This window comes from Eschrichtius robustus, chromosome 9, assembly GCF_028021215.1.
Source record: "Eschrichtius robustus isolate mEscRob2 chromosome 9, mEscRob2.pri, whole genome shotgun sequence".
Lineage (NCBI taxonomy): Eukaryota > Metazoa > Chordata > Mammalia > Artiodactyla > Eschrichtiidae > Eschrichtius > Eschrichtius robustus.
Window position 1 is genome coordinate 114,828,845 of NC_090832.1, and position 26,967 is coordinate 114,855,811.

The 26,967-nt window shown below is 40.2% G+C and overlaps 1 protein-coding gene across 1 annotated transcript in view; it reads right to left on the bottom strand.

The window, feature by feature from the left end:
• Positions 1 to 26,967, bottom strand: part of COL9A1 (collagen type IX alpha 1 chain) — a 61,185-nt gene that overhangs the window by 21,845 nt on the left and 12,373 nt on the right. Inside the window, exons 10-26 of the mRNA XM_068550960.1 lie at positions 25,910 to 25,963; positions 25,234 to 25,266; positions 24,096 to 24,152; positions 22,652 to 22,705; positions 18,412 to 18,465; positions 17,027 to 17,080; positions 14,364 to 14,417; positions 12,810 to 12,863; positions 12,636 to 12,689; positions 12,456 to 12,509; positions 11,597 to 11,650; positions 10,525 to 10,569; positions 9,402 to 9,455; positions 9,245 to 9,298; positions 1,328 to 1,381; positions 649 to 720; positions 107 to 142 (exon numbers count right to left, since the gene is read on the bottom strand). Of these exons, the coding sequence (XP_068407061.1) occupies positions 107 to 142; positions 649 to 720; positions 1,328 to 1,381; positions 9,245 to 9,298; positions 9,402 to 9,455; positions 10,525 to 10,569; positions 11,597 to 11,650; positions 12,456 to 12,509; positions 12,636 to 12,689; positions 12,810 to 12,863; positions 14,364 to 14,417; positions 17,027 to 17,080; positions 18,412 to 18,465; positions 22,652 to 22,705; positions 24,096 to 24,152; positions 25,234 to 25,266; positions 25,910 to 25,963 (891 nt within the window). The remainder of the gene's footprint in view (positions 1 to 106; positions 143 to 648; positions 721 to 1,327; positions 1,382 to 9,244; positions 9,299 to 9,401; positions 9,456 to 10,524; positions 10,570 to 11,596; positions 11,651 to 12,455; positions 12,510 to 12,635; positions 12,690 to 12,809; positions 12,864 to 14,363; positions 14,418 to 17,026; positions 17,081 to 18,411; positions 18,466 to 22,651; positions 22,706 to 24,095; positions 24,153 to 25,233; positions 25,267 to 25,909; positions 25,964 to 26,967) is intronic.

Sequence of the window (26,967 nt, forward strand, 5' to 3'; positions counted from 1 at the left end):
TACATTGAGCCTCCACGTTTTACCCACACCGCAGATCAGCCAGTGCCCCCTGCTGGTAAAGCACATTAATGCACATTAAGCGCTGCATTTCACACGTGGCACCTACCTGTTCACCCTTTGGACCAGGTTCACCAACTACACCCTGTAATGAATAAAATATACTTTTTCAGTGTTTTGAGGTTTTTAACTATATAATTTCAAACGAACCAACTCCCCTTATTGGGCTGGTGAATAGGAACAAGTATGAATAATCCCCATCGCCTCACCACCTAGCAAGAGTCAGGTCAGACCTGGAGAAACTGACAATTGTCCAAAAAAATCACTGGCAACCTGAAGTGTCCTCTGATCACATCCATGTCAAATGTAATTAGTAGGACTGGAAGTTTAGAACTAAATAGGAGGTGTGATTACAGCTGAAATTTTTACTTTACTCAGCTTTTATTTTTCCCTTCTGATAAATTACTATATTAATAGATTTTTTTTTGTTTCTTAATCTCAACTCTCAGTAATTTAAGATATCTTTCTTGATAGCTCTCTATGGTAATTTCTAGAAAAATTCTCCATTGGGCCAAAAGCGACCTTGGTTTCTCAACATAGTAGAAATCACCCTTCCAAATAAGGAACTTTCTGGACAGCTAGGTATCTTACCCTGTCACCTTTCATTCCAGGAAGTCCAGGGGGGCCAGGCAAGCCGGGGAGGCCAGGGCTGCCGAGAGAACCCTGAAAGACAAACACAGAGTCCCCAGAGCCACTGCTACCGCAACATTGAAAGCACATAAGCCAGACGCAACCTTGGGTGTGTGGACTCCTGTCTAGAATAAATGTGCTGTGTTGGTTTAACTCTGCTTCTCAAATTTGTCACTCTCCCAACTCCCAGGAGAAGAGAGCCAGTCCCCCCCGACTCCATCCCACCTCTGAGGTCCCCAGCTCCAGAGCTAGCACCCCTTCCCAACGGTGGGCTCTTTGAGCTGAGTCCCCGCCTCGCTGGCTGTGTAAGCAAGCACGGCTGGAGAAGTAAAAGGCGGCATTCACGCACTTGCTCTCCAAGTCCAAGAACAACCAGGAGCCAAATGTAGCACTTTGTATCTCTCCCAGTTTTCCAATAAATGCTACAAACCACACTGATTAAAATACCCTTTAAGGGTCTCCTAGATTTAATTTGAAATTCCTCATTTACATTTTCACACATTCACATAGGAATAGAAATCAAGTAAGGGTGATTCAATTACCCTTTGTAAATTATTTTTCTCTCCTCGCTTCTTTTAAAAAATTTTATTGTGTTTCGTATGAAGCAAATAAACGGCCAGGGACTGGAAATATTACTTACCAGTTTACCTGGTAGTCCTGGGGGTCCTACTGGTCCTTGTTCACCTCTACTGCCCTAGAAACACACAAACATGATGGTCAACCAGACAGTTTGCCGAAATGCAAATGTTTAATCACTATTTCAATGAAGTAACATGCTAACTAGGTTTCTGTCTAAGTATAAAGGTCACCAAAGTATTCTCCCCATCTTCAACTGAAGGCAGAGACCTTTATATTAAATGCCTGCAGCCTCCTCAGTGTTCATCCTGAGTTCTAACAGTCCTAATGCTGTTTGTTGTGAATACAGACTGTTCGATGAACATCATACCTGATACATCTACAAGAAATGGCAATTAGGAATTTTCAGCATTGACTTCACCATCCAAATTAGATTATGGTGACTTGTGTACATGCTTTATCCTCTCATTTAGACTACATGTTCTTGAGGTATAGGTATAGTAAAATTTTGAATTCCACATAAATGTAATGTAACACACAGAGTAAATTTCAGGTCTACAGTACATTTTAAAGCAGTATCTGGCAAATGATCTTGAACCTCGAAAGAGTGAAAAAGACACAGGACAGAGATGTTGGCCTTCAAATTACTACTGTAGCTTCAAAAAGACATAAACAGTAGAAATTTATAAAGTTTCTGGAAAATTCTTTGTTCTACTCATTTTAAGCATGTCTTAAAAGATTAAATATACTTTGGAAAGTACAATTTATAATGTAGATACACCAAAAGCAACACTCTAATTTCATTTTGTGAGCCAATATCAATTTTTTATTTGAAACTCTAAGCCCTTGGAGAAAAGGAAACACCATGAACTCTTCAATTTCTTTCTCTGAGAACTTCATACACTTGTATGCAGTCTGACAAAAGCTTGTTTCATTTCTAATGCAAGTTCAACTAAGCTGAACACTGAGGTTGCTGTATAAATAATCACATTTCCTGGATGGTGTACACAAAATGAAGGTAGCCTTTTGAGTTTGTTTTTCCTTAAAATGACATGACAACTTCATATTAATGTTTAATATTTATAAGTGCTTCTGATAAGATTATCCTGATCTGACCCATATGTTATTCATTCATCTATAAAAAGAACAAAATGTCAAGATCTATAAACCTTCTGCATTTTCAGTTGCTCTAAAGGACTGAGAAATGTATGCCAAATTACAAGTCTCTAGCTATAATTTCATGGCAGTTGTTTCATATGACTTACAGGTGATTTAAACAAAATACTCTTAAATGCTTTTCAGAAACTTTTATATAAATGTTCTGTCTAATGCATGAGTTTGAATAATACATTGGTACAGAACCGTTGTGAGAAGCTTGGAAGCCAGAAGCAGTGCCCCATGAGGACGGATGTTAGAAGGATATATTGATAAGTCAGGTGAAAACCAGCCACTACGATAGATTCTTCTATGCGTCTCTACACATAAAGATTGGGTTTCACCCCATTAAACTGACCCAGCACTTCAAAGTTCAAGATAGATTTTCTTCAGTACATCTGCTCTGCTGGCATTTTCAAATTATTTCTGAACTGCATCCTGACTGAGATCCTAAATGTCATTGAGATAAAATGACTTTAATTCACAGAACGATTAACAGTCATTGGTGGGAAACATAATTAATGGTGTCAGAAGGGGAAAGCAAAGTTCTCGATACAACTCCACGTATTCATTTCTAAATAAATGAACCATTATGCCATCTTATCCAAAACAAAGATGATTAATATACTCTTTTCCTCTTCCATAAACCAAAAGGCTAAATGAAAAGAAAGGACTGTATAACCTTTCATTTGCTTTTGGAGAGATTAATTATCTTTTCAGTCAAAGACAAAGATTTTCTCTGCTGGAATCTTATTTTCTCTGTCTTTCATGGGCTCTTATTATTTAGTTCAGAAGTCTTTTCCAAGCCCTGGCAGCCCTTGGTAATACCTACGAACGGCTCAGAGCCCAGTCTAGCCAGCCTGCTCTGCTGACCTATAGCCGTGACAGGGCAACACACGTAGGACCAGGGGAGGGATGGGTGAAATTACGGGCATTCACTTTTCTGTCCCTGCACAAATAGACAGTGTGTGGGTCCTCATTTTTATTTCACGTCTAGCTTGTAAATCCTTGGCTATTCTGAACTTAGGTATTTCTATAGAAATCATCCCACTGTGCAAAAAGGTAATGTTTATTTTCACAATGACCAAACAGCTACAAAAAAAAAAAAGTTAGGGCAAGATTTTCTCGTGGCCATTCTTATGATTTCTATGTGTTCTAGAAACATGCATATTCTTCCTCTAAGTTCTTTAATTTCACCTGTAACTAAGATGAACATGAGCAATTGAGATATAAATAGTAATCTCTAAAAACACACAGGTTAAACTAAATACATCCTGCAGGGAGCAATTCACCCTAACCTGGTAACAACAAGAGTGCTAAAAAAATGATAAATCTCTTCTGTTTCAACAGCTGTGGTGAAACCACATTCTCAGATGTGGGCCAGAGAGGCTGGTGGGGAAATGGCTCTTCTGTCCCATGGCTGATATTTACAAACCTCTTGACAAAAGTTATGGGTTTTAACAAGAGAATCGGAAGGAACCAGAAAAAAGGCAACATCCTACCACTGAACATGTGAAGACCATAAGAAAATGCTCTATTTTTCTCTTGGGTGCTCTGTGCCACCATATTTATCTCCAACATGTTAAGACACATCTTCCAATTCATCCCTATCTAAGAAGCCAATCAAGGCTTAAAGAAAAAAAAAAGATGCAGACCCTCTACCAAAGATTCCGAACCCTAGCTGTGCATCAGAATCCCCTGAGTAGGTTTTAGAAATATATCTCACTGGTGTCTTCATTACCCCACCTCCCCATTCCCCTCCGCATTCCACCCCTCTCCCCCAGGTCCTGATTCTGTAGGTCTGGGGTAAGACACAGGAAATTGCTGGGGCTTATGTTCTGTTCGTTTGTCTTCACCAGCTTTACTTAGATTCTTGTTAAATGCTCACTGCAAAAGCTCCATAAATAATAAAATTTGCTAAATGTGTTTTGTGCTGTTAGAGTTTGCCAAGCTAACTTCAAATAAAAACATCCAGCGGAACCTTGACTTTGGAGGCATTAGAGGGTAGAGATGGGGACCTGGACACTGAACCCCAAGGCCAGGTCTGAAGTCCGGCTCTGCCATGCACCAGCTGACTCCAGGCAGGCAACTCAACCCCTCTGTGCCTCAGTCTCCTCATCTGTAAAATGGGCTTTTGGGAGGACTGAATAGATACATGAAGTACTTAGAACAACATCCAGCTCATAGTAGGCACCGCAGATGTGCTAGTTATTTATGTTTATCCAAGGAATAAAGACATCAGTCAAAATGATGGTTTTTAATCAAATGTTCCATTAAATGTTCTTTTCGCTTCAAATCTTCCAAATTTCTTTAAAAGCATGAATTATGCTTGGAAAAAACAAGTCTCTAGTCCTCATTTCTCGAGTTTCTGTCAGATCACTAAGAAGGCGCCTTTTTTATAAACAAATTCTAGGAGGTATTTTGTAAAACTCATTTTAATAAATACAAATACTTCAATATGGAAGTCTCCCTTTCAAAATGGAACTATCAGACTTCTAAAATACCACCGAAAAATGCATTTTATTATACTTGGGTTGTCGTAATTATTTTACCAAAAAATTGGATTTTACTCCACTGTGCTCTAGATTGTGATGGTTGTTGTATTTGCCTGATAACCCAAAATGCTAAGCAGCTGAAGAACGAACATTATCCTCAGTACCTTGCCAGTTTCAGAACTGGGAAATTATAAATCTCTATACTCAGTCTGTAGTATACACTAAATGCCTCTTTCTGGCAAAAAGGATGTTCAACCCAGAAGATGAGTTATGATTGCTAAAGATTGCTGCTTTTACAAACCCATTTTCATATTAACATTGGCAGATCATATTAGTCCTACTACAGGGATAATTTTTAGTCTTGCCACAGAAACATTTTTTAAGATTAATTCAATTTTACAACATTGTGTATTTTGTATTTCTCTCCAGTGTAGGTTTAAATATCCCCTCACACAGAAGCAGAGGACAATCTGTTTACACTATAACCATCACAGCTGCTTCACGAAGTGTTGACAGGGAGAATATTCCAGAGTCTGGTGGGGTAGGAAGGCAGCTTAGGTCACTCAACAGCACATAATGTGGGACCTCTGTGTTGAAGCTGTTGGTGATGGGGTCAGGGTAGAAGACTTCAAGAGAGAGGAGACAGGCTTCCACACTCCACGAGTGTATAGTCTTCAGAAAACTGGGGGTAGATCTGTGTGGCACTCATCCCAGTCGAAATCACGAGAGCAGAGCAAACACAACCCACTCAACAAAAGCCCTGGCAAGTTCTGAGAAGCCTGGAAGAGGAAGATGGACCAGGAGCCACTACACGGTAGGACCAAATCAGAGGCCCCAGCCACCTGCTGGCTCTAGACCAGGAGTCACCTAGACGCATGTGTAAACCCAGGGGAATGTGACAGAGAAAGCCAGAAGGAAGCACAAGCCAAGTGGTAAAGATACGTGCTTATATGTAATCCCTAGAGATGCGAAAACTCCAATATTTTTTGCCGTGGCATTGGCGAAAGTTGATGAAACAATGGTGAGGAAAGGGGAGAAGGGCACTTTAATTTCAAAGACAGGCTTCAGTTAACCTTGATTCTTTCACAGGACACATTAGAAATAGGTTTCATTCCTTCTACTCAGCTTCTCAATTTAAGATTTGCAGGAAAAACTGATCAAACTTGTGGGGAATAGGTGACAGTGTGTGAATTTACCAAGAAAATGAATTTAATGATGTAAAATGAAAGAACAAATGTATCTTTCAGTAAGTACGTTTGGTGTAAAAACTCTGATCCAGGACTATAATATTTATAACCACTCATGATACTCTTCTGAAAAATTTATAGTAGGTGAGAAGTCAATTATGAACAGAAGCAGCATAGCAAGATTTACTGTACCTCCCATCCAATGCATTTCAAGGAATATTTATTGAGCATGACCTTACGGCAGTAAGTGAGAAGTCAATTATGAACAGAAGCAGCACAGAAAGATTTACTGTACCTCCCATCCAATGTATTTCAAGGAATATTTATTGAGCACGACCTTACGGCAGGCCCCGAGGAAAGAGATGTAGGGAACACAAACGTGGATGAGACATGTTCCTGACTTCCTGCAGTTTCCACACCATAGGGCAAAAAGGGACCAAGGGTTACAGGTTCAGAATAAGGAGAGATCACTTCTATCTGGGGGGTAGGGCATCATCAGAGATGGTTCCATTGCAGAATTAACATTTCAATTGTATCTAGGATGGCACATGGGATGTCCAGTCAGAGAAATAGAGGAAAAAGCCATCTCCTCCTGTGATGCAGGGCATCACAAAGAAAACAGGCAGGCTGAGAAGTGCAGAGAGTGTTTGGGAATTAGCATGAAGTCTAGCTTGGCTGGAACACAGGCTCTGAGCAAGGCAGAAATGGGAAGTAAAACTAGGGGATAAACAGACAGTTTAGGATTTCAGACTTTCCCTTATTGTCAGTGGAAATCCACTGAAGATTTTTAAATGAAGAAGAGAAATGATGCTGGATGCTGTACTTTGCAAAGACCAATATGGAGGCACGTGCAGACTTGGAGCCCTACCGTTCCGCAGGCATTTACGTTTGTCACCAGGACTGCGGGGACACGGCTGGAGTTCTAGATGCAGGACACCCTGCGATGTGCAAGAGTCCTGGAGAACGGAGAGCTATCCCAGCCGAAGTACCAAGAGAACCTTGTTGCGAGCTGCAGTAGAAGGAAAGACGGGGGCAGGGAAGGCAAATCAGGAAGCGACTGCAATAATCAAGCAGCAGTGAACCACCTGAGCCAGCGGGTGGAGGTGGGCTTAGAAAGAAGAGTCAGACAGGAGGCTTTAAAGAGGAGGTGGTAGGGGCTTCCGTGGTGGCGCAGTGGTTGAGAATCTGCCTGCCAATGCAGGGGACACGGGTTCGAGCCCTGGTCTGGAAAGATCCCACGTGCCGCGGAGCAACTGGGCCCGTGAGCCACGACTACTGAGCCTGCGCGTCTGGAGCCCGTGCTCCGCAATGTCGGCAACAGTGGGAAGAATGTGGACGCTTAACAGAAACTGAACAAGCAAAACCGGAATCAGGCTCAAAACCCGGTGCAGCATAACTTCCTCGGATCCGCCTCCGTCCCGTGAGCGAAGTCAACACCGCCTCCACCCCACGCCCTCGCTTCCGAAGGCCGGCCTCGAGTCCTGAGCTGGGGATGGGCCGAGCCCGGTCCACCCGGGCGGCTTGTGTTCCGTGCGTGGTCCTGCCATCAGCAGGGGGACCTACAACTGGACCGCTTTCTGCCCTATAACGTGAGCACGCAATGAAATAGTCAATTTTCTCAAAGCTCCAGCGCCCTTCCTCCACACCGTTCAGTCTTTCTGATGCTTTAGAAATATGATCCAGCTATGACCTCACTGCTTTGACAGTCAATGGAGGGAAAGTATTTTAATTAGAAATTCACAGCCTCCCAGCAAGAGAGAAGAAAAGGATAAGTGAGGCGTGAGGAGCAGCTAGTTTCAGTGGCTGCAGAGAAACGTCTGGACACCGCCTGGTACAGGTCAGCTGACGAACATCTGTGAGAAGTGGAAAAACTCCACTCTCCGCTCTCATATCGCAAGATACCTGGGATATTTCACTTTTCGGAAGCGTGAAAATCCTCACTCAACATACTCAAGAGATGCTCTTTGTAAAGTAACAATGATATTTGGGAACGTTTCTGTGTTCTCACTTGGAGATCTTTGTGTTACCCAGCAGGCTTTGAAAAGAAGAACTTAAAATCAAGACCAGGGAGAATTTTTTTAAGTTAAATTTGAGTGCATCATGTTTCATTTCCAAATCAGTTTCTCTCTAAGGGTTAAAATGTATCTAGTGAGAAAATATACATAGCTATATTTGCTGCAAAATAGACACATTTACAAATTCACACTAAAAGAAGTCTGGCAGGTTCTCAAAAGATTAAAATACAGTTATCACATGACCCAGCAATTCCCCTCGTAGGTATGTACTCAAGAAAAATGAAACAAGTCAACACAAAAACTTGTAGAAAAATGTCCACAGCAGCATTAATCATAATGGCCAAAAAGGGAACAACCCCCATGCCCATCGATGGATGAATGGATGAATAAAATGTGGTACGTCCATACAACTGAATACTATTTGGCAATAAAAAGGAATGAAGTACTGATACATGGTACAGCATAGAAGAACCTTGAAACATTATGCTAAGCGAGAGAAGCCAATCATTAAAAAATCCACATACTGCATGATTCCATTTATATGAAATTTCCAGAATAGGCAAATCTATAGAAAGTGGATGAGTGGTTTCCTAGGTTTGAGAGGACTGGGGGGAAATGTTGAATTGCAAGTGGATCTAGAGTTTCTTTTTGAGGTGATGAAAATGTTTTAAAGTGGACTGTGGTGATGGTTGCACAATTCTGCAAATGTACTAAAACCCAGTGGATTGTATACTTTAAACGGGTGAATTATATAGTATGTGAATTATACCTCAATAGAGTTGTTTTTTTTAATCACACTAAAGTATTTCCTTCAGCATGGGATGAGAGCAGAAATGGTCATCATGTTTTTTTTTTTAAATACTTCATTTTTGTTTCCACTTTCTAGGGGGGAAAAAAGCATATTGTATATCTAAGTAGCATTCCTGTTCCATTGTTTATCTGGATTATCACATATTAAAACATCAGAAGGCATTCCTGGATGAGTTAATGGATGAATGAATAAAGGAAGGAAGGAAGGGAGGGAAGGAGGGAGGGGGGGAGGGAGGGAGGGAGGGAGAGGAGGGAAGGAAGACCCAGCAAAGCCCGGGGAAGGCACTTTGGGAGGGGTCCACAGAAAAGGAATACTCACAGGGAGGCCCCGAGGTCCTCGGGGTCCCACCTCTCCTGGTGGCCCCTGGCGGCCCTGTATGAGGAAGGCAGGTAAAGAAAAAGTTAAACTCCCTAATCCTTTGCTTAGTGATTACAACAGGTTACAAGGTATGAAAAGGTAACCTATGGCAACTTACCGGTTTGCCTGAATTCCCCAGTTGCCCGGGCTTCCCTGGAGCACCTGTGTTACCCTGAAGATAAAATACAATATTTAGAGTAATCCAGGCAGTAAATCAGCATAATAATCAACCTGTCTTACCCAGACTGGGTATTTCTTACACTTAAATAGCATTACTTTCCTGATTTTACATTGAGATGTAAACTCTCTTTCTTGGTGGGTACATCAAAGTTCTTTAGATTTAGGCTAGGATACTGTTTTGTCACTTCCAGAGGCATAATAAAGATGTCAAAAATGTTTAAAAGCGAAGGCCAGATGTCAAAAAGTGAAGGTCTTTAGACAGACAAGAATAAGAGAGGATTTTTCTTTCTTTACAATATTAATTATATATGTCTTTCTTCAGCATTTCCGCCTCCAATACACTTCTTTGAGCCTTTTTATTGATACCTGACATTGACACCATTAAAATTGTAAAAGATCATGCCAACATGAGGAAATAAGGGATGCGCCAGCCAGCTCCAGGGAAAGCAGGTGTCTGGGATCCCACCTCACCATCAGTTGCCCATGGTCCACTTACTAGGGAACATCTCTGCTCGACTCCATGAGCCACTACGATCGGAGGGCTGGAGCCATGTAATCTAATAGTAATCAATGTCTACATTATTCACAGTTTATCTATTTTATTTAAAGTAAAGCTATATTTTAGCCCTTTAATTTTTTCTTTCAACTATTGTTCTTAAGTGCTAGAATATAAGCACTTAAAACTGATCATTATGTGAACAAAATGCTTAATATCTTTCAGTTTAAGGTAAATCATCTTAATAATATGCACTGACAATTTCTATGGCTTAATATCGTCCTCATAGTAAATCGTGAAGAGCAATAAAACTTTCTCTGTTTTACACTGGCAAAGGATGACTCTTTCAAGAAGGAAGTTCGATCAGCAACACTTCGTCAAAGTACTATTTCTGCAGCTGGGAAAGAGATTAGTTTCTGAAGCCTTAAGGCCTTTTTGATTTCTCCTTAAGGTCAAACATAAAATAAAAGGCAGGTTGGAAATATATAAAATGATAAATAAAATATATTAGTAAAATAATAAAGAAATAGAGGAAAATATTAATTACAACGTTTTCATCTTTTACCTTTTCACCGGCAACACCATTTGCGCCAGGAATTCCAGGTATCCCCTGAAAGAATGCACACAGAACTTAGGTTTAATCACCTCCTCTGAGAATCCGTGAGATGCCAAGCCCACTGCATACTGCCGAGGGGCTGGGGACATCGTGACAACCTCAAAGCTTTAGAGGGAGATTCTTCCTAGTTCCCCAATTTGAACAGTTATAGACCTACCCACAGTGTAGAAGGCAACTTTACTGTAACTGGCTTGTTATGTCTGAACACCCTTACAGCAAATTCTAGCTCTAAACTAAAGTTACTTTTCAAGGATGAACTTCCAAATTAGAATCCTATTTTCAGATCAACAGGAGCTCTTCCTGGCATGATTTCATGTATGGAATACAAAACAAGGACCTATCAAAAACTCTAAGCCTTAAATAGAAAAAGAGAATGGCAGAAGAATGCTGGGTCTAAGATTTGGTGCTACTGGGAGGCCTGATTTCTCTGATTATTTTAAAGTGTCAGATATCATAATAAACCAAGGGCAGTCCTCATCATTACCAAGTATCCCTTTTAACTTGAAATAATTGCCTCCAAAGAGCCAAGAATACACGTGGTATAACCCACGTGAACTTCCAGCCACATTAATGCAGGAAAACACCAATTTGAATAATTCAAAATAGCACACGATCAAAAAATGAAATCTTATTATCTCACATTGTTCCCTGAACATACTCTCAACCTCTTATGGCTCAACCCTGGTACAAGAGCTTCAGAACTGGTTAAAAGTAGGAGGAAGTATAAAGCCTGGACCACAGCTCAGGGTTAGTGAAACGATATAAGGAAGATTTAGTGAACTAAAGAGAGAGGAGGGATGCAAAATATAAAGTTAAAGCTTAGTGTGGTTATCAGAGAAATAACTAGGTATTCAGAGAAAAAGTACAAAAATGTAAATGTAAAACTGTAAAAATATAAAATTAAAGCATCATTTCTTCTCCAGAACTTATTAAATTACATACAAAACATGTTTCTCCCCCAAGTGCATATCTTCAAAGCATGTATATAAACCAATCAACATTTAAATATTCAAATACTTACAGGTAACCCCTGCAACCCTGCTTCACCAGGAGGTCCAGGTTTCCCTAGTTCACCCTGAAAAAAATTTTTGTTGAATCTGTATGAACTGCTGTCCTTCTTTTAAGAAAAGGAAAGACCAAGACCTTCTAAGCAAAAGGACTCTCCGCACAGCTGACCTTACGTGCACTTTTATAGCATGACCCAGTTCAGGGCGGGGAGATGGAATAGGACTTCGGACAGAAATGCAATCAAAATACATAATTTCCTTCTGCCTACTTTCATCAATGGGGCAATTTTACTGACTTTCTGAAACCAAGCAAACAAACATTCTATTCTAACAAATTTTTTTGTGAAGTGTGGTTGATTTAGAATGTTGTGTTAATTTCTGCTGTACAGCAAAGTGACTCAGTTATACACATAGATACATTCTTTTCATTATTCTTTTCCATGATGGTTTATCCCAGGACACTGGATATAGTTCCTTGTGCTATACAGTAGGACCTTGTTGTTTATCCATGCCATATATAATAGTTTGCATTTGCTAATCCCAACCTCCCAATCCGTCCCTCCCCAAACTCCTCCCCCTTGGCAACCACAAGTCTGTTCTCTATGTCTGTGAGTCTGTTTTGCGTTTTGCAGATAAGTTCATTTGTGCCATGTTTTAGATTCCACTTGTAATTGATGTCATATGGTATTTGTCTTTCTCTTTCTGACTTCTAATAAGTATCTTGAATTGACACTTGATTAAAAAATTAAAAGGAGGAAAAAAAGCCAAAACCAGCTCAATAAATGTCCCAGTGACGTAGTAATGGAAACCCTGTGCCTGGTGGGCCCCTGGCAGGGACGACTTCACCACCTTTAGACTAAATCACACAGCTACCTTTGCTCCCGGCATTCCAGGTATCCCGTCCCGGCCATCCACACCTGGCAAGCCCTAAAGACGCACAAAGAAACACACTGTCTCTTAGAAACACATTCTTCTTCCCTTCATCACTTTCTAAAGTTTTATTACAATAATCACTTTGAAAAATGGGCTTGATGACTACAGCTCAGGACGTACCGTGTCGCCCTTGGGCCCAGGGAGACCAGGAATTCCTCGAGAACCCTGAGCCCCCTGCAGGGTAGAAGGGAGAAGACAGACAAGACACAATCAATTACCACGTGTACTTAGGTCACATCAAAGAGATCAGCACAACCTCCATGCTTGCAGTGATTAACACGAATTCGAACTCACTCTGTCTCCCTTGGGACCTGTTTCTCCTAGAGGTCCTCGCTGCCCTTGATCACCCTGTATGAAAATAAAATTGTGTTTATGTAAGCAAAAGTAACTTATTGATAGACTTTTGAAATTATAAAACACCATCTACGTTACCTTACTATTGTTCTTTCATCCCAATGGCTTTGCTCTATCATGGATGACTCAAGAAATCTTTTTATAAAAATTATATTGTCCTAAAAATTGATATTACCATAAGGATAATTGAGACTTACATGTCTATTGATTTCACTGTAAAGGCATAATGCTTCTGTGCTCTTTGGATGAATAGGTATAATAAAATTAAGGTCCACACTGCAGGTAACCTTGACATCAGTAACTATGTCCACACATCCTCTAGCCTCATTGACTATCGTGGTGGGTTGAGGTTTGGATGAGTTGCCAACCTTTTCTCCATATTACTTACTCCCCCAGTCAATAATAATGATTTCTGTCAGAATTACCCAGCTAATGTTGATATATGGTGCAGGCGGTAATAGATGAGAAGAGGTGTCTTCCTAAAATACAGCTTTTGTTGAATTGCTTAACTGCTCTAAAACCTCAAATGGCTTCCTGTTGCCACTGGATCACTTCGGATCGCCCAGATTGGCATTAAACACTCTCCATAATGTGCTTCTACCTTATCTATTCAAGTTCATCTTCTCAAAAGGAGCTCTCCACCCAGGCTGTGCCAGCCCTAAGGCAGCACACACCCCCATCACCCCAACAGGGCTTCTCCCCACCTGTGTTCCCTGCCCTCCCCACCTGTGCTCCCTGCCCTCCCCACCTGTGCTCGCTGCCCTCCCCACTTGTGTTCCCTACCCTCCCCACCTGTGTCCCCTGCCCTCCCCACCTGTGCTCACTGCCCTTCCCTCCCAGCACGGCTTTGCAGGCCCTCCTTCCTCTCAGGTCCACTTGGTGCATTACCTCCACCACGTGTTCTGGAGCTTGATCTTAAAATGTTATCCTTCAGTTACATTCTGTCCTTCCCACTGGACCTTGATAGTTGGAAATTCTATTTTACTTATACCTTTTCTTCTTTTCAATGTGGTATGAGAGCTATTAATGAACAGCTTTTTGGTTTATTTACTTCCAAAACAGGTGTGAGGCAGTCCACAATAAGGACACGTGTGCACATGGCCGTCAGAATATCAAATAATGAGATCAGAAATCATAAGAGAGAAAAAGGACAGAACTACCCAAGAACTTAAAGTGGGACAGTTTCTGTGACTCTAAGCATCCTAGCAACCAAAGCAAAAGGAAAACACAGCAAGCATAAAAACTTAACAATTTGACTATACTTATGAGAAAAACAAAACCCATATCAAGTCAGAAGAACATTTCTCTGTACAAAAAAGAGATGCTTGTCTTAATTTTAAAATTTTAAATAAATATAGAAACTATTGCCCATTTTTCCACCTTATTCACATGTAAGGACACTTGCACACACACACATACATACAGCAAAAAAATCTATCATTGATCATTGCTAAAAAATCTATCAGTGGATCCCATGAAAGGAAAACTACTCACAGGTGCACCAGGGAGACCTTGCGGCCCGGGTTCTCCATCTAAGCCCCGAGCGCCCTGGAAATAAACGAGACAAAGAAATGAACTTGAGATCAGCCATGTATGCTGAAGGGCACACCAGTCTTTCTAAAGAACTTCAAGAGCCAGATAAAAAGGAGGTTTTGTGTTTTGTAATATATACTCTATTCATCAGTGAACCCGAGGAGTATTTAATCAGAAACCTCAGATGTTAAAACACTGGTTTACATTCTCTCATCCCACCAAAAGTACCTATACCCAATCTTTGATACCACCCTAAATATTTTAAGTTAACAAACACTGCGTCCATTCCTGATTGCTGATATGAGCTACCTGTTTAGAGAACTTGGCAAGCCTATTGGAAAAGGTTTGGTCATCACACTCCAGGGTTCTCAGGATCCCTACAGGAATTCATTGATGGTGAAGACCAAGGGGCCACCCAAATAGTAGCTGCTGTGGATGCCACAGCCCCCACACCAGTGGGAGGGATTTCTGGGACTCAAGATCCCCACCCAGACCTAGAATCAGGAGTCCAGCCATGTGATTCAGAGGAACGAATTGTAATAAGGATTGAAGCATCCCCTCTTCCATCCTGGATAGATGGTAGGTTCAGTATGTGTAAAGTAATTGATCTATTTTCTCCACAACAGATTTACCCTGCCGAGTGATGATGGCTATAAACTACAGAGCTTTATACATCTAATCATCATGAAACTATCTCTGTCTTTGTTATCTATTGTACATATCACCTCCCTACTTTCATTATAAGAATCAAAATGTGATTTGAAAACAAAAATATGGGGTTTTTAGTGCTCTCTACATATGCTGCATGACAAGACACACCCCCCTGTTTAAAACTTTTTCTCATCTACCAGGTGAACAAGAAGGCAGACGGGCACCTGAAGTGAACAAGCCATCTCCTAACGAACAGGCTTGAGAGGAGGAGATGATAAAAGAAATGGAAAACAGTCAAAAGGGTATTGGGTAGATGTCAGGCCAAGAAAACCAGGTGGACGGTGTCTGCAGTAAAAATTAAAAATTAGAAAACCTTTGCTAGAAGGTTCAGACATGGGTAGAATCAAAGAAAGAAGCAGAGGCACCACAGAGCCTTGAAAGTCTTTGATCCCTAAAACTAGAATACAGCAGAAGGTGTTCTCCGTCCACCAGTGAAGAAGAGGTTTGGGAGACCTGAAAAAGCCCTTGAATTCATCACTCACGTTGCCTGGTGGAAGCAGAGCCAGCCTTCGAGTTATAGAAATGGCTTGGCTGCTGACCCCTCTCTCTCTCTCTCTCTCTCTCTCTCTCTCTCTCTCTCATTGCTGTTCAGCACCAGCTCAGACCCAAACTGCTGTTACTAGGTAACCACTCCGAAGGTCTGAATTCACCAGAAGAGCTTTTTTCTTTTTATTGAAAACAATTTGACAAAAATCAGAGAAAATGAGAAATTTTGAAAACTACCAAGTAGCAAAATGCCTCAAATAAAGAGCCTATCAAGAACAGTAATTGGTTTCAAAGTGAGGGTCACATATTTCAGGAAGTGATTTAAACCCAGAAAAAGCAAAGGCCTGGGTATCAGCAACTTCAAAATAAATGGGATTTATAATTTAATAACAGAAGAGTACACACAGAATGTTACTTAAGGAAACATGAATATAGAAATGCAAAATATGTTTTTAAAAAGACAGTGTTTTTAGAAAAGAAACATAGAATTCTATAGGAAACAGAAGAGGGAGACAGGCACAGTGAGAGAACCTAAAGAGACAGAGAAAGCGGCTGAAAAAATGAAATTGATGGAATTATTCATGAAGCAATTCCTTCGATCCACAAAAATGTGCATCTCTTTTTTTAAAAGGTTGAATTTCATTTACTGAGCACCTACAATGTGCCCGTTATCCCTGTCTGGTTGCTAATGAAAGACTCTGTGCTTCTGTGCAGAACAACATGAATTAGCCTCAGAGGTTCTGCAGAGGATAAGGCGAGGGTCTGGAGGGGTGGTGGGCAAAGAGCCCCGTTTTTAATTTTCTGGAGCCTACAAATGGGCTTTCCTAACAAACTTTCTAAAAAGCGCTTACCACTTCCTTAACATCTGAGAGAAGCTAGACACACCCCCTCCACTCATACATACACATACACACACACACACACACACACACACACACACACACGCACACAGCAAGAAAAATATTTCTGAGCTCATCATGAACGTTCAAGCTTGCGTTGTTATTGCTTCTTCTATTCACTCAGACAAGCAATCCCTGCCCTGCCCTCCCCCCACCCCCCAACTAAGGGCAATGCCTCATCCTTCTCAGCTCCACCTCTCCATCCTCCTGCCTTTGCCGGGCACTCCAGGTACTGTGTCAGTGTTATCAGTGTCAACTACTGATAAAGAAAAGAGATCAGACATAACAGCCCTGCTTACTCCTATTTACCCAAAAGAATTTAAAATATATAATAATAATAAGTATCCTGTGTATGACTCATTTCTATCGTCTACGTTTATAACAGAAAGTAAGAACCCAACCAAACACCTACAAAGCACCAAATAAGAAATAAAAAGTGATGTTGTTAAAGATAAGAAGATATTTGAAGTGGCCCAAAACTTCAACATTGATGCAGTTTGGTAGTGATGGTGATCATCATGATCTTACTTTTTCCCCTTTGGCTCCAGCTATGCCAGTAATGCCTCTCAAACCTTGAGCTCCCTGGAAATGTAAAAAAAGAGAAGTAAATTTCTTCTAGTTGAAGCACACATTTTTTGATGTCCTCACAAAAGCTGATCCAGAAGAAGGATGTTATCATAACCAAAGGTAACACTGAGAAAAAGTGACATTGTATTGCAGGCAAACTTTCCTGGTTTAGAAGAAAAATCCAAAAGGAATTCTTCTGATGGTAAAACCCTTTTTAAAAATTCTGAAGACTTACACAAATCTGGAATCGGAACAATGACTGATGGCAAAAAAGTAAGTATCATGAGCATCAAAGAATGACGATAAAGCATTTGACTTTTAACTCACACAGAATACACTGCCACTTTTGCCTCCTTCACGGTTTGTAACTTGGTTACGGGTCACATGATCGTGATTTTAAACCTTGGACTGATCTTTCCCCACCGGTGTGTGCCATCCAAGGCAAGAGGTCCCCAGGCAGCCCACAAAAGCTCCTTCCTATAAGTGTAGCTGGGGTCTCCGTCATTCACTTGCCATCACTCTACGTTACACCGTTTCTACGAGAAAAGGCATTCTGAATTCCAATCTGGGACAGGAGGAACCCATCTCCTCCCTTCTCAGGCACAGGAGTGGGTAATCCTCAAAATGAGGGTGCAGGGTGTCGATCCTAGGACCCCCTTCAACACTGACTGTTGTCATGCTTGACTGTCTGGACCCACAGAGGCAGGGCTCCAGAAGCAGATGCTGTAGAGATGCCCTCTGGGGAGCAGCAGTGGGCAGACGCCCCATCAGGAAAGTGGGGGAGCCATTTCCGGGCAACTTGCTGACTGTCCACAATGGCTTAGGATAAAGTAGCTCTAGGCCAGTCATTTCCCTGTGCTCTCACTGGAGAAAACGGGGCATCTCCATGGCCAACTGTTTGTTTTGCATCCAGGTCAGTCCCAGTTCTCTGTAGATCAGTTAGGAATGGCCTGAAATACACATGGGCGGGGTGATCCAGCTCAGGACACGAAGTGAGATCTGGCCAAATCAGATTAAAGCTGCTCATTCTTGTGGGGCTTATTTTCTGACTCTGAAGGTAATTCAAAAAAGAATTCCAGAAATATTTGGGTCAATAGCAGAGACATGAGAATGACACGTATTGTCTCCTGAGCTCGTGCATAGGTGTTCCAAAAAGCATACTTTTTACAAATCTTGCATTCCTTGACAGATGCTGTATATTTAAAAAATGAAAAACTGTGAATTTTACAGAAATATTTTGGCATATCCTCTCCCAAACCCCAGAAGTTCAGCAAGCAGTAATGATATCCTCCAAAGACCACCGGGGTCCGGCAACATAGTTAAATATGTTTCTAAAAATACTTCACCGGAGGTCCTTGGGCTCCAACCTCTCCTAGTTCGCCCTGGTCTCCTTCTTCACCCTGAAAAACCACAGAGAGAAGGGCATCAAATGCTATTCCAGCAAATGGACACTGAAATGGGCTCGGTCTAACTCGGCACGTGGTAAGTTCATCTGGCATCTCCTGAATTAGTCTACTATACTTTCTTAAATTATTTTATATGAGTAGTCCATATTAATTGCAGAACATTCAGAAAATAGAGAGACGTATATAAATAAAGTCACCCAAATCCCACCTTTCTACTATAAACACCAGTAACATTTTGGATGCTATCCTTTCAAAGCTTTTCTAAAGAGAGAGAGAGGAGGGGAGGGAAAGAGGAAGAGGGGGAGAGAGAGAGAGAGAGAGAGAGGGAGTGTATGCATTCATGTTCTAAGTATGTGTGTTGTGGGTGTATTATTAAGAAAGTGTGATCACACTATGCAAACTTTTCCTTAAACTATAATATTTTTAATTATGATTTTCATTTTAACTTTTTCATTACAGTTTTTGTACCATGTACAGTTTATTTTTTTAAATTGTACTTAAATTTAAATCTGTCTTTTCTTCCATGGCTTCTACCTTTGATGTTGCTCAGAAAAGCCTTCTCTGCCCCCTCCAAAATATATAAATATTCATCTATATTTTTCTTCTAGTAATTTTATAATTTCTTACATGAAATTTTTAATTATCAGTAATTTATTTTTATGTAAATATAGAGTAGAAATCTTTTTTTTTCCTGATAACTGGCACTCTATCCAATATCATTTATTGAATAATAGAGTATCTCCACCCAGGTTGAAAAATTCATCTTTAATGTATGTTAAATTGATAAATATACTTGTTTCTGGACTTCCTTCCTATTCAGCTATACTGGTCTGCTGTATGATGTTGTCAATACCACAACATTTTAATTATCGAAACTCTATAATACATTTTAATCTCAGGTTGGGAGAATTCCTTTACCTTTATTTTTCATTTATAGTTACTCTTATTTTCAGATTTTCTTAAATGTTTACCCTTCCACATGAACTTTGGAATTGTTGGGCGGATCTTCACAAAAACACTGCTTGCTTTGTATTAGAACTTCATTAAATTAATAGATTATATAGAGAGAGTTAGAATCTTCACAATACTGAGTCTTTCCATCTCGGAACTCAGTGTATCTTCATATTTAGTCAAAACGTTTTCTTTTTCTTTCCACCAGTAAAGTTTTGTTCTTTTCATTTTGTTGAATACTTCTTAAGTTTGTTCGAAAGTATTTTGACTACCTGGTGGCTATTGCCAATGGAATCTTCTTCCATTATGTTTTTTAACTAATTATTGGTTTAACTTTTTGATATTAATTTTATAATCTCTGATATACTTTAAAATGTTAGGATATTCTAAACAGAAATCCAACTACTGTTTCTTACAGAAAGATTACTTTACGGACTCTGGGAAAAATGTTATTTTCTCTCTGACAAAGGTTTTACTTTTCACAATAGATATACTGTTCTACATCTTCTATGGTAATGAATAACTTAAATTGTGAAGTTCATCATGAGAAACATTCTTAGTTTTTGATATTTGTTCATAATGGTAGATTAAAATCCAGTTCTATTGTTTATTACATGTTTCAATTCACCCATTTTCTTACTCCACATGCTATACTTTATACATAGAGGTTTTTGCACACAAACACACACATACACACACACCCACAAAGAAATACAAAAAATTTAGTAGAAGTATTAATATAGAACATTTGGGCATCTAATGCAAAGAACTAGGCTATACCTAAATAATTTACACTTGATTTTTGAATGAACTCTGAGAGTCTTACATAGTGGATCTTTGTCTCATAATTATATTCAGATTACATTCCATCAGAACATAAGATTGACAGTGGAGGGAGGTGGTCCTGATAGGAAAGCCAGTGAATAAGCTAGTTCATGGAGCGGATAATCAACACATGTGTATGATTAAATACTACTTGTATTTCCCTATGTAAGTACAAAAACAACAGTGATTGTAATTTTTCATTAGCAGGTTTTGGGGTATTTTCCCATAGATTCTTGGTAAACCTTGGAGTAATGTATTTGACTGAAATATTTCACCAGCAGATGAATAGCACACAATAACTAATCAATAACCACAAAGCTAAATGACAAATTTAGGAATAGCAATTTATTACCATTTTACTGAAAGATTTTTGACTATTCATTCTTATCTTTATAAACAATTTTTAAAATCTTCATTAATTAATTTGTAGAGTAAACTCAAGGCAGAACTGTGAATCTGAAAGCAAACTTCAGGCCCCTAGTCTCATAATTCTTCATCTTTCTGCTTTCCATTTACAGTTAAAAGCATCTATTAGCCCTTTCAAGTTTCATTGTTCAAGGAGCTATCTTATCTTCATAGGTCGATTTTCAAAGACACCACTGAAAGTTTTAAGTGACATAAACATGTGAAATAAATTAAAGGAATTTTCAACAACTTTTAATGAAAATTTTGGCCAGTTACCTAACACACCCAAAAATCTGCAGGTTCCCCAATGAAGACCAAACCAAATTTGAAAGTCCAGATAACTAACTTGTATAGGTCTCAAAAATGCTAGTTGCGTGGGAGAGTGGAGAGACACTCTGACTGACAGGTCCATTCCCAAATCCCATGGGATGGGGAAGTGGAAGTTCCCCAAAGAAAAGAGGTCACCCAAAAAAAGAGAAAGGGATGCAGGGCATCAAAAATAGCAGAAGTCTACTAAATCTGCTTTATTATACGTATTACCTCCTGAATATTTGGTGTGATTTAATATTCCTACACACTTGTTTTTGTGGTTAGATGATATTCTATTATATGGATATGTCATACTTAATTTAGCCATATTGGACATTTTTTCATTTCTGCACCCTTAGCGCTTAGAATAAACTCTGGCACATAGTGGGTACTTAATAAATATTTGTTGGTTTTTTTAAATTACAAATTGAAAAATTCAGTGGAGGAATGAGCACACAGAGAAATTTCCAAAGTACTTGATTTTTTTTTCTATTTTCTCCAGTTTGACATCAAGAACCCAGCTGTCATATGCCAGATAAATAAAATGCCTTAACTATTCAGAGCCTAAGTAATAAAAGACTTTTAAAATGAATGTTCACACTGTAATAAGGTACAGGAAATTGGCTTATTTATCCTCATTATCTGAGATTGTTCAACAGCTTTACCTAAGGAGTTCAAGAATATTAATGCCTGGGAATTCCCTGGCGGTCCAGTGGTTAGGACTCCGTGCTTTCACTGCCGAGGGCCCAGGTTCAATCCCTGGCTGGGACAATAAGATCCTGCAAGCCCTGTGGCACGGCCAAAAATAAAGGAATATTAATGCCTGCCTGAAGGTATTAATAAATTGCCTCTCAAGCTCTTAACTTCTAAAGAAAAAGACTTCTGCCACCCAATAAAGGTGTAGAAGGACATATTCAACAAAGTCTAGAAGACCCGCATTGATAAGAACAGTTTGACTTTGTAAAATATTATGGAGTTAACCGGAACTAAAATTCTACCGTACAAGAAGTCAAATTCTTAGTTACTCTAAAGCGATTTCATCCTAGTGGATGAAAAGAAAAGGCAAATAGGTCACCTTGCTTTAAATTTCAGCCTTGGTTTTTCTGCAGGACATGCCAGCCCCAATGCAAGTTGTGCTGTGGATTTCAGTTTCTACCCAGAAAATAATATAAGTGCCAATTGCTAACTTCCAGATTACTCAAAATCTAAGTTACACTGAAATGAGGTCAGAAACAAACAGATAAACTATTTCAGAACTTAAGATGAGAAGCTATGAGCCAATTTCCAACTTCCCTGTTTGCTAGTCTCAGCAACACTTGTCATAAAATTTTACTCCTGTCATAAAATTTTGTTTAGTGGAGTGGAACAACCGGCTAGAATCACATTTGACTATCAAAACCATCAAGGAAAAGAGCTGAGTGTGACTGATTTGAAAAGGAAAGCAAGGGGTAGCAATACAGGAAAGAATGAAAGTGTATGGCGCTTTCTTTGTTCTATTCTTCTGTAACTGAACAATGTTAGAATATGATGCTTAATCAGAATATTGACGCATCAACTGAGAACTTGTTAATCATCACTGGAAAAGGAAGGATAAAATAGTATGCTTTTATTATTCCATATAATTCTTTATAATGAAAGTGATCACGACCTCCTAATCACAATTTTCCCACTAAATATTCATTGTCCTTACCTTGTGACCTTGTCTTCCGGGTTCACCAATCTCTCCTTTAGCCCCTTTATGACCCTAACAAATGCAAAAGTACGTAAGTACAGAAATAAATAAATAGACAAACAAACAGACGTGTTGAGTTTGGCACAGAAAGTGGTCAGAAGGCTCATAAAATGACCTTGCTCCCCCCAAATCTATGTCCATGTGCTGCTAAGAGAAAGGTGATGTCAGAGAAATGACAGCCTTAGAAGACCTTGATAACACCATGTGGGCTACATGACCACTGTATATAATAAATATCAGTTTCAGTTAATAGACAAACACTCTTCAAGAATAGCAAACACCCCGTTACCTAGTTCAGCCACTGGGCAATGACTCACTGCCAGCTGGTCCCTAACCCTCCCCCCTCAGCTCCCTCCCACAGTTGGGCGAAGGGCATGAAGTCTTCTCCAGCATCAGTAACTCGCTCTCCAGAGGTTACGGCTGACCCACTCAACGGGCTACTCCCTGCTCTCTGGAGGCGCCCCTGAAAACCCTCTGCTTCCTCTGTGCCCATCTCCTTCCTAGAAGCAGAAGAAGGGCTTCCCCAGACACACGACTTTCTGCCTCTTCTTGTACACAGTTTAAGTGCAGGTGACAAGCTATAAGCAGCAGCCCGTGAAGGTTGCAGCGCATGAGCAGAAATCCCCATCTTTCACTGTCAAGCCACCTGTTCTAAGCATATGTGTGCTTTGGGTCAGGGACATGAGGCAAATAAACATTCTGAAATTAAGTCTGTCAGAGCTTCCGCCCTCAGAACCTTTCTTGTACCAAGGGTGCAAGTCTCTGTGAAAAACAAGACACCAAGCCAGGCCCAAGTCTTCTGCAGTTATGGGAACCCACCAAAGCTAACCTCCACGAAAACCACAGTGGGAAACCCAGGGCCTCGGAGCCTTTCAGGTCTTTGGCAGAACTTCCCTGGTCTGGACTAGAGAGAGAAAGCTATTTAACCCCAGCTTTTGGTATTTATTCTCTTATTTTTATGGGCAATTTTGAAGTAGTTATGATGGCAGAGTGAGAGAAAAACACTTTTGGAAAGTCTCTTTTCTTCTCTATTTTGCAGTTTTTCCAATTCTTTTTAACTAAAACAGTTTCACATACATTATGTGTACGGTCCCTGGCCCGCATCTCTCATCACTGGAGCAAACTTCTGAACCTTCATTTGGTGTTGTAGGGCCCCTCCGTCCAATACATTTCACTGGTATTTCTTCCCTGAACAGCACTGAATAATCAAGCATCTGTGTCTGTCAGGGTACCAGCGGGAGTCTCCAGGACTGTATAAGACCACAGAATAAGCGACACAGACTTGCCTAATCCGTCAAAGTGGGCACTCCGCACCAGAAAGGCCAGTGCTTCAAGGAAAGGCTCTACTTTTCCTGTGGATAATACTCTTGAAAACAGAATCCAGTATGGAAATTATTCTTACCCTCATGCCTGGCAGGCCTGGATATCCAGAGCGACCCGGTGGACAGGAATGGGGACACTGCCAGAGAGACAGAGAGACAGTAAACCAGAGCTTCTACTTTATGACAAAAGGGTACGTCTTTTAGGATTCCAGCTACAGAACCCCAATTCAATTACATTCATTAAATAACTCTGACTACCCCCCTTTCCTTTTTTATTCTCTTATTTTTAAACTCGGAAATATTCCTAGCTTACAGAAAAGTACAGAGAACATAACAAACCCTTTCCCCACGTATCCGTCACCCAGACTTAATGAATGTTACTATTTTGCCATATTTACTTCAGATTTAACTTGTTAAAAAAATAAAATGATTGCAGACAGGCCACTGTCCCAAGACCTGACCTTTGTCCCCTCCCACCTGCCCCCCACTCCAACAGCTCCGTCCTAAGGGTCACGTCCCCCCAACAAGTGGACCAAAATTGCATTTAGTGCAGTTTCCCTACATCGCTTGAATATCAGTCTGCAAGTAAAACAAGTCTCGGGATTATTTGACTTCTATCTTCTAACATTGCAGTGCTCTGGTAAAAAAACATGTCTTAGGGCTTCCCTGGTGGCGCAGTGGTTGAGAACCTGCCTGCTAATGCAGGGGGCATGGGTTCGAGCCCTGGTCTGGGAGGATCCCACACGCTGCGGAGCAACTAGGCCCGTGAGCCACAACTACTGAGCCCGTGCTCCGCAACAAGAGAGGCCGCGACAGTGAGAGGCCCGCGCACCGCGATGAAGAGTGGCCCCCACTTGCCGCAACTAGAGAAAGCCCTCGCACAGAAACGAAGACCCAACACGACCAAAAATAAATAAATAAATAAATAAATAAATTTAAGAAATTCTCCCCTCAATTAAAAAAAAAAAAAAAAGCATGTCTTAGTCATAAAGTAAAAAGATTATGGAAAAAAAGATATTTCTATAATGAAAAATGGTTTTTCTGAGTGTACACAAGTGACCAGGTCACCAGTCCGGCCGACTGCTCTGCTATCTGAGTAAAGTAAAAGACAGAAATACAGCATATTCCAGTGAGGTCATTTTAAAGAGAATTCACCTTTTAAAGAGAATTCCTGGTCTTTGACCTAAACTGTACTTTGTTCAAAGGAAAACGTCTTACCAATGGATCTCCATCATGAAAGCCAATTGTTCCCTAAAGTAAAGAAAATACTAAAGTTAAAAATATAGTGAAACATTTTCATTCAAACTACTAATAACAGAAAGTTCATTGGACAAAAATACAGTCAATGTATTTGTTCAATAACCTATAAGGAATAAATAGCATATAATATGTTAACATTCTAAAAACTTGACTTGGCCTATTCTGTTTGGAGAAACCTAAATTGCAGTAGATTATTTCTTTCAGGGGATTGAAGGGAAATAAAATGAGAGAATAGAAAATATGGAGAACTCTAAATCATAAATTAAAAATAAGGATAATCTCCTAATTAACCGCATTTTAAAAAGTACTTAACTGTGTAAATCCTTTGTAAAAACTAGTTCCTTTGAAAATGTTCCTTTTATATGTCCAAGTTTTGAACATTTGAGAAATCACAACCCTCAAAGCACTTCAAATACAATGAGTAAACCATTCCCTGTGAAAACCATCTTTTAAATTCTTGTGATTTCTCTACTATTCTGGCCTAAAAAGACCAGCTCTGAATAAGTGAAAAAATCATAGTCATTCTGGAATTTTAGGACAATGACTTGATTTAAAGGTACTTCCATTTTTGGTTCTTAGGTTTCTTTAATCCCAACTCTCAGACGCAGAGAAATTCAAGCTGCAAATAACTTACGCTGGGTCCCGGGGGACCAGGGGGGCCCGGTGGTCCTCTTCTCCCAGGGTCACCCTAAGTTATTTGAAAATTGTGACACAGTGGTTATACACATGTCAAAACGTAGCGCATAAAACTGGTGAGGCATGAGAAACTGGCATTCCTAGAAACCCTGCAGAGCTCAGCCTGCATGGACCTGCCACCAAAATCGATAGGGGACCCACAATCCAATTACCTCCACAAAACCAGAAGAATAAAGGAGTTCCGGTCTCACCAAAGTAATAAGACAAGGCAGAGGGAGACTTGGGGAAAAAAGCCAGTTCTTCTCTATAGGATGATCACTTTATCTACTCTGCAAACAAACTGGAAACACTACGTATTTTTCTAGTTGATTTTCAGGGGAACCAGAACAGCAAATACTGCTAGTGCTGTCCCGCTAACAGCAGCAAGGAAGGCTTGCGCCTGCCTGAAGCTGCAGCAGGGAAGGTCGTCACCTCTGCAGGGCCAGCCACCCCTGGGGCTCTTCACCCAGAAGCTGTCACTCGGTCTGTCACTGCACACTCTTGCAATTGGGACAGAAGATCAAGATGGCTAAATTCAAATATGCCATTCATTCAGATGAAAATGGATTCCAGTTAGACTTAATATCCAGAGTTCACTCCTGGCACAACTTTTTCTTCCTAATGTTCTATCATAAGAAGTCAAAAGCATCTGACAATCAATTTTACAATCATTTCATATTCATTCATCATTCACTAAATAAATTTTTCAAACAGTAGCACCTACAGACTCTCAATGGATTTACTATTACCTATCGTTCAGATAACATCAATGATTCAACTTTTTTTGAATATTTATTGAATATTAACATCAAACACATTACCAGCAATTTCTTCCATGAAGTTCAGCTCTTTACTGACTAAAGTTAAGTTCTGTCAGTTCGATTATGATTTCATGATCCTAACATAAGTGTACCTGGTAGTAATTTTAGACTGTTCACTTCATTTCCTGCAGAGAGACTAATACAAAAGACACTGGACCCCAATCCTGGCTGAGAGTCTGTAAAACGAAGGTGACAC